This window comes from Phyllopteryx taeniolatus, chromosome 9 (genome assembly GCF_024500385.1).
Source record: "Phyllopteryx taeniolatus isolate TA_2022b chromosome 9, UOR_Ptae_1.2, whole genome shotgun sequence".
In the NCBI taxonomy this organism is placed as follows: domain Eukaryota; kingdom Metazoa; phylum Chordata; class Actinopteri; order Syngnathiformes; family Syngnathidae; genus Phyllopteryx; species Phyllopteryx taeniolatus.
This window is the reverse complement of record NC_084510.1, coordinates 10,659,666-10,667,508: the sequence shown is the minus strand read 5'-3', so window position 1 is coordinate 10,667,508 and position 7,843 is coordinate 10,659,666. Positions and strand designations below refer to the sequence as shown.

Below are 7,843 nucleotides of genomic sequence, written 5' to 3'. Positions count from 1 at the left end.
TGCCCTGTGACTGACTGACAACCAGTTCAGGGTGCACCCTGCCAGTCGGGTCCAGCTCACCATGCTTGACAAAAAGCTATAGAGAATTAGTAGTTCAGGTACATGTTAACAATGAATGTCCAGTGAGCGTATGTCATTTAAGCTTGGCATTTAGGCTTATGGCACAACATGGCCAAGAAGAGATCTTCCACAGGAGGCATTCAACAAACCAAACCTTGCCTTTTGTTCATTTTCTACACCGCTTATCCCGATTAGGGTCGCGGGCGTGCTGGAGCCTATCCCAGCTATCTTCAGGCGAGAGGCGGGGTACACCCTGAACTGGTCACAGGGCACATATAAACACACAACCATTCACGCTCACAACTACGGGCAATTTAAAGTCTTCACTTAACCTACCGTGCATGTTTTTGGGATGTGAGAGGAAACTGGAATACCCAGAGAAAACCCACGCAGGCATGGGGCGAACATGCCAGCTCCACACAGGCAAGGCCGGATTTGAACCCAGGTCCTCAGAACTGTGAGGCAGATGTGCTAGCCAGTCGCCCACCGTGCCGCACCTTGCTTTTTATTGTAAGTAAATATTGTTCTTTATTCCATCAAGGAAGTTTTGTGTGGCGTTTGCTCTGCTTGTTAGTTTCATTTGTCTGCCGCCTGTATGAGCTTTAATAGTCTCAAGGACATGACCGGCGTACAACAGAACCAATTCCAGTGTGAATCAGATGAACAGTTTAGTTCACTCTGTTGAGTCACATTTCATGCTCAGTGCAGGATTCCAAATGAATAACACCACGAGATAGTCTTCTATAGCAGAGCAGATAAAACACAAAGACTTAGTTAGCATAGCCCAGAAGTGTCAAATGCGACAAGAATTGTGAACAAAGGCTTATATGAAAGCGCTGCTCTTTCTGAGATCGATATCCTGGCTGTGTCTTTGTCGTGTTTATCGGCCATCCCCGGTGTTGGGGGTGACGCATTCAATTGTCTTTAATCGCTTGCTGATGCTTGTCGATGCAGACGTAAAGGAGGAAGACTTGGGTGATAATTAAACGTTATCATCACATTTAATTCAACAAGCTGTTTTAATTCATGACATGCAACAAAACAAGAAATAGATTTCTGATGAGAAGAATATGACCCATGGAGGAATGATACAGTAGTGCAGTGACATCAAAGTGCATGTATTAACTAGTGCTACAAGTAGGAGGGCAGATCTAATATCTAATTGTATCTGAGCTAACATTGTCAGTGATAAAGTGTGTTAAGGTTAAGTGTGTTTTTTCTCAAATTCCAGCTATTTTCTCTCCCACACTGGTAGACTATTTCCTCTTGCCAACTCGCGCCATCAGTTCAGCATTGGCGGCCGCTTTGGTCCTCAAGTCCTGGTTCTTGGCCAGGTCTATGAGGACACTGAGAATGCTGGTGGGGACATCGAGGGAAAGGGCAAAGCGAGACCCCGGCTGGGCTCTCTTTGTCACCTGGGCCGCCCGCGGGGCTCGCGCTGCCTGCAGAAGCATCCGCTGCTCGGAGTGAAGCAACGAGTTCAACACGCCGCTGCGATTCACAATGTCGACGGCCAGCGTGCCGCTCCTTGTATCCTTGTCAATTTGGGCAAGAGTAGGGCTGCTCCTCTGAGCGTGGACCCCGCAAGGCAACAGCAGAGCCAGGCAGAAGCACAACCTCACCGTCCTCATGCTCGCAGGTCTGCTGGAAGGCACACAAGATGACGCAAATTGTTTAAAAGCACTTGCAAGCCACCAGCCAGAGAATGCAATGAGGGATGAAGTCAGTCTAACAAATTGTTACAAAGCACTCATCTTGACATTCTGTATTACAATATACAGTTAATAATACAGTACAAGAGAAACAATCAACTTCTGCCTAAAGTGTCACTGATGAGTAATACTTACTCAGTGTCACTACAGTGGATTGCTGGTGACTTGACAAAAAGGCACTAAAACTTCCTGTGCTGGAGATAATCTTGATTTTTGAATAATCAACTAAAAATGTCTTTTGTCTCCTCCTCAGCAAGGACAGGAGCGACCAGTGTGTCACGCAGCAGGACCTTCTAGTGGCTGAGAGTCCTGCACTACCCCGTCTTCACTGCTGTCCGTTTTCGCCGTTCCCCTTTCTCTGTTTGTCGCGTTCCCCCTCCCTTCTTTTAATCTCATTTCCTCCACACTCATTGCTATGTATTTCTCCCATCTAAAAATAACACGATCACAATAATTTGCCCATAATGACATGGACAGTCAACACAAAGAAAAGTACCATTATCCAAATGTACTAATAAACCTCTGATGCCAAAAAAGAGGACGTGTGAAGAGAGATATGATCACTGCCGTATTTATGCATTCATCTGATTCATCATGCAGAAGAGCAACATATCAAATGTGATTACAGTGACAAGACGGACCATAGATATTATCATCATTTATATGCATGTTTTCCAATATTCCTTGGCGTGTTCACATTCATTTTCAGGTCTTATATGTTGAGGATCAGTGTGTCAATCCAATAAAACACCTATTATTAATCCAGAGCCACTGACAACTTAAATTCAGCGTAGTAAAACCATTAACACATTGAAAAAAAGGCATAATGGACCTATAGAGTCACTCATTCTGTCTACTGGTTACTCGCCTGACTTACAAACAGGAACATGGGTTCAATTCCCACTCAGTGACGACGTGAGTGTGAATGGTTGTCTGTCTTATACGCCCTGTGATTGACTGGCAACCAGTCCAGGGTGTAGTCTGCCTGTCGCCTGTGAGAGAGAGAGGATCCAGCTCCTCGTGACCCTGAACAAAATCACACTGACAATCAAGAAGTCCTTGTCAGGTAGTCTCATCTAAGTGAATCACAAACTACAGAACTAACATAACAAACCACACAATACATGAAAACAACAGACACAATTTGGCTAACACCAAACCCATGCTGGTTATAAAATAAAGGTAAAATGGCTGATGCCAACACAGAAGAAGCTTGTGCCTGTTTTGCTTTTGGACTTTAGTACAATGTTTAAACATCCCTCTTCACCTGTCACACCCAAATAACATCTCCAGAACGGAGCTGCTTACGTCATCGACCCTAAAAGAAGCAGTTCTACATGACGGAGCAAGCCCAAATACTGTGAGGACATTTTACAAGCTTCATTAGGTTGACAGCAGCAGCTGCTGAACCATGTTGTTGCTTCTTTAAAAAAGAAATTGCATTTTTTGGGGGGGTTGTGTAATGCAAATGTAATTATTCATCTAAGATGACTTCAGTTTTATGAGCTTCAATTGAACTACTATTATCACATTTTCAGTGAGTCCATTTGCATAACACCATCCCAATGATGGATGCCTAAGATCCTGTTTTAAAGGAGCATAAAGGCAGCAAGAAAGACTGTAAAACAGAGTAGGAAGAAGAAAAAGGCCCCTGGAAAACAACGTGGAGGAAGATGTCAGGCCGAGACCTACCTCGTTTCCTGAAGCACCTCTACTCCATCCCATCACCGGACCAATCTTCATCTCACTAATGACTTAAAGTTAAACATGATTATGATGGCTGGGCCCTGCAGCAAGAGGAGTCATCGTGGATGGCCACAGATAAACAAACATGGGTTGTCCCCTCTTCTTAACAAATGCTCATGAGTCGTACCAGTCAGTCGCATCGCTGTCACAGATACAGCAAGACTTCACATTAATACAAGACGAGGTCATGATTCAAAGCCTAACGCCTATTTCAAAGCAGACCCTGGCCCATTATCCATGCAGCTGAGTCACATAGAACTTATCATAAAAGTTATATGTCAGTATGCGTTTTACTACATCGTATGTATCATAGATCTGCTTGTGTAAAAGTATTCATACTCTTGAACCTTTTCACATTGACCTTACAATCACAAACTTGGATGTACTGTGGGACCTTGATTTAAGAGACTAATAGAGGGGGAGGGGGGGGTCGTCCGTCACAGCCAATTGTCTTTTATACTGATGCATTTTTATTTTTTCTGCCATATGCACCCATATTACTGTAAAGTACAAAATTGTTTTGTACTTTTTTCGTGGCGTAAAACACCCATTACAGTGCTAAGTTATTGTAAAAACATCTAAAAAGGCTTGGAAATGTTTGACAAGTTTAAATTTTTATCCAAACTTACCATGCTAGTGTGCTTGATGGTGACATTGTTGTCATAGTGATGAAAATGAGTCAAGCCGGGTCACTTTCATGAGCCGTGAGGAATTAGTGTGTTTCCTATTTAAAAATCTATTGCCATTGACGAACAGCTTGACAAAAAAAAAAAAAGAAAGAAATGTTACTGTACCAAAAATAGTCCCGACATATAGTGAAAGAGGCGGCACGGTGGCCGACTGGTTAGAGCGTCAGCCTCACAGTTCTGAGGTGCGGGGTTCAATCCCCGTCCCCGCCTGTGTGGAGTTTGCATGTTCTCCCCGTGCCTGCGTGGGTTTTCTCCGGGCACTCCGGTTTCCTCCCACATCCCAAAAACATGCATTAATTGGAGACTCTAAATTGCCCGTAGGGATGACTGTGAGTGCGAATGGTTGTTTGTTTCGATGTGCCCTGTGATTGGCTGGCAACCAGTTCAGGGTGTACCCCGCCTCCTGCCCGATGACAGCTGGGATAGGCTCCAGCACGCCCGCGACCCTAGTGAGGAGAAGCGGCTCAGAAAATGGATGGATGGATATAGTGAAAGACAGTTGTTTCATTAGATGGCAGAAGGTACAATAAACCTGACTGCTGCCATCCATACAACAGAATAAATCATGGCTTCCTGCGAGCATTTGAGTTCGATTAAATAGGCCCAGATTTCACAGAGTAAACTGAGATGACATAATTATTTCAGTATTTTGGATGGGCGGTATGCCGTGAAAATGTTCTCATGTAAAATAGGTCGCTTGGCTCGATAAAGGTTGGGAAACACTGATCCGGATGTTTGTTAGAGTCAAAACCCAACAACTAACGTTGAGGGAAGCAGCCAACCAGACCGTTATCCTGTGGTTGCACTGTTACTGCCGCACAACATTATGTTTGGTTGTATTTTGGTTGACCTGGGAACAAGGGTGGACTGGGACAAGAAAAAAAATACAAATAAATCGGCCCTGGCATTTTTGGCTTAGCCCCTCATGATAAGCGGAGCACAAAACCAACTATTTATGTACTGTATGTGTTCCCCGAAAGAATGTGTGAACGGATTCATCTGAATTGCGAGCTGTTATTAACCCTGTGAGTCTACAATCATAAATAACGTGGAAACCGATGTGTCGCTCTCTGTAGGCTACTTTGTTGTCACATTGTCAGGAAAGTCTCAGAGACATCGTCCTGGTGAGAGCGCAGGCAATATTTGTTCTCTCCCGGGTCACCAGAGTCGTCACGACTGCTCAAGCATCGGCAGTCGTAACGACGTCTCCGCCAGTGAGATAGGACCTTCCGTAACACGTTACTTAGTAACGCATTGCTGGCATCATTGAGGGCACATTTTGAAAAAACAATGGCCCTGTCACCACTCAGTATTAGGGCTGGTCACCAATGTCACACCACATATAGACAAACAATGCCACCTACTGGTGACCATTGCACATTAAAAAAATTGGTGATTTGAAATAAAAGTCGCAAAAGATTGTGCACGAATGGCGTAATCATTGAGAAGAAACCAATATATATAAAGAGGATATATATATATAAAGAAAAAAAATTATTTATCTGGGATTGGTTAATTTGGCTTGTATTTATCTCTTGGCTCTCCACTTTCTAATCATTACTCTCCTGAATAAAATTCACACTTTGACTGAAATGTTTTATTTTTCATATCTGCCTTAAATGTTTCATATTTCATATTCATATGATTACGGGCTGCATCCCTAATGGTTTTATTCTGTGAAATCCTGTAGACTCATATTTCCAGTAGTAGATCCAGTACCCTTAGTTCAATATGGGTGAAGGATTTATTATTATTACCCATTGATGACAACTATAAGTGAATGACCTCAGGTTACGTTTCATGATGGGAATTTATGCATACGGTTGACTGTATAGCCTCCTTTATCTTTATGTAAACTGGGTTCTTCATCACTACTGGTAGAAACCATTTGTTTCCCCTGCTACTACGAAGTAGCTTGTCAATTAGAGAGGACCCTCCCTTACATACTTGTGGTTGATCATCCTCAAATTCATCTATCTGTAGACTTTTTTTTTTCTTTCTTTGGGGGGAACCAATCCCAAGAAGGCTTATTGGTGGCTGAAGCCCCTCTAAAATAGGCATAACGACAACACTGGATTGCCGTGAGAATATCTTCAGGGGTGCCAATAAAAATGATCTAATTTTACTTGACTGAAAATTTATTACAGATATACATTTGTTCATATCTATGCCAGTAACAAGCAGAACAATTAAACGCTTTACCAAAAGGTACAACAACAACAGTTATTTTACAACAGAAGTCATGGCTTCATGTCACTATATCAGATTTGTGTTCAACTAAACAGCCCCAGATTATTATTGAGATTATTATTCATACCGTAGCAACCCGGCATATTGTTCTTGAGTTCTGTGATTTCCTATTGTCGGAATCAAAGCGCATACAAGAAAAAGGGGGGACAAACGTTAAAAAAGGACCGTTAACTACCGTAAAAAAAAAAAAAAAAAAGTCACACATCATGATAAAAAGGTGTGCTGTAAGTGTAGAACTGCATTTAATGAATTATACTGCTCAGAGGTGCTAGTGTTTTGTCTTTCTCAGGTGATCCAAATATTAGTTATCACTTAATTCCTTTTTTGTGTGTTTTTTAAATCATTGAGACTACACCAGCGACAGTTTTAACACCCACTTGTCACTATTTTACATTTAAGATTAAGCATTTTGTGATTATCCACAATGTTTTACCGTGTTACTCCTTTCGAGTTCAATCAAGACTCAAAATCGTTCTTAGGGTTTAACATACATTTAAAGTTGCCAACATGTCTTTAAATGTCCAAACATTACCCCATCAATGCCGTCAGAACGAAGAAAAAAGCGGCATAAAACTCAATTAGCACACAAAGGTGGATATAAATGCAACTTTTACGAAAGCAAGTCCTTAAATATTTACCTCATTGGCAACATACACTCAAAATGAAAAGGTCCACAAATCTTAACAAAAAATACATCTTGTCCTCTGAGCAAACTCCGAACTTGTCTCCTTCTTAAGTGTTTCAATTAACTCTATCCCCTAACTATGCATACCCATCCATCCATCCATTCTCTACCGCTTATCCGGGGGCAGTAGCTTCAGCAGGGACGCCCAGACTACCCTCTCCCCAGCCACTTCATCCAGCTCTTCCGGGGGGATCCCGAGGCGTTCCCAGGCCAGCCGAAGGATGTAGTCTCTCCAGCGCGTCCTGGGTCGTCCCCGGGGTCTCCTCCCGGTGGGACATGCCCGGAACACCTCACCAGGGAGGCGTCCGGGAGGCATCCGAATCAGATGCCCCAGCCACCTCATCTGGCTCCTCTCAATGCGGAGGAGTAGCGGCTCTACTCTGAGATCCTCCCGGATGACCGAGCTTCTCACCCTATCTCTAAGGGAGAGCCCGGACACACTATGCATACCCGTGGAAACAAAAATAAGTTCCCCTGCTTCACAATGCATTTTTAATCCAAATAAATCACCTGAATTGTATAACTTATTCAGTATTTAACATTTGACATGAAATAATGTCTTTCTTTATTGTCTTTTTAAACCAAATCAAAACGTATTAAATGAAAGAAATATATGATAGCTGCCTTGGACGGCAGCTACACCATGTTTGTAATGTCCGGTTACGCCACCTCCAGTACAAGCATTCACACAATTGCCCTTT

The 7,843-nt window shown here is 42.9% G+C and overlaps 1 protein-coding gene and 1 long non-coding RNA gene across 3 annotated transcripts; one reads left to right on the top strand and one right to left on the bottom strand.

Annotated features, from left to right (window-relative positions):
• Window positions 1-1,036: 1,036 nt before the first annotated feature.
• On the bottom strand, window positions 1,037-2,104 carry ucn3l (urocortin 3, like). 2 transcript variants are annotated; one of them, XM_061786440.1, is made up of 2 exons: window positions 1,908-2,104; window positions 1,037-1,704 (listed from the first exon to the last, which is right to left on the bottom strand). In XM_061786440.1, exon 2 carries the CDS (start codon window positions 1,689-1,691, stop codon window positions 1,317-1,319), a length of 375 nt encoding a protein of 124 aa, XP_061642424.1. In that variant the 5' UTR covers window positions 1,692-1,704; window positions 1,908-2,104; the 3' UTR covers window positions 1,037-1,316. The 2 variants fall into 2 exon arrangements, with proteins under 2 accessions (XP_061642424.1, XP_061642425.1); XM_061786441.1 differs by having other exon boundaries at window positions 1,037-1,701.
• LOC133484205 (uncharacterized) lies at window positions 1,560-2,983 on the top strand. Its single transcript, XR_009790325.1, has 2 exons — window positions 1,560-1,699; window positions 2,026-2,983. It is a non-coding gene; the product is annotated as an uncharacterized LOC133484205 (long non-coding RNA).
• The last annotated feature ends 4,860 nt before the right edge of the window (window positions 2,984-7,843 follow it).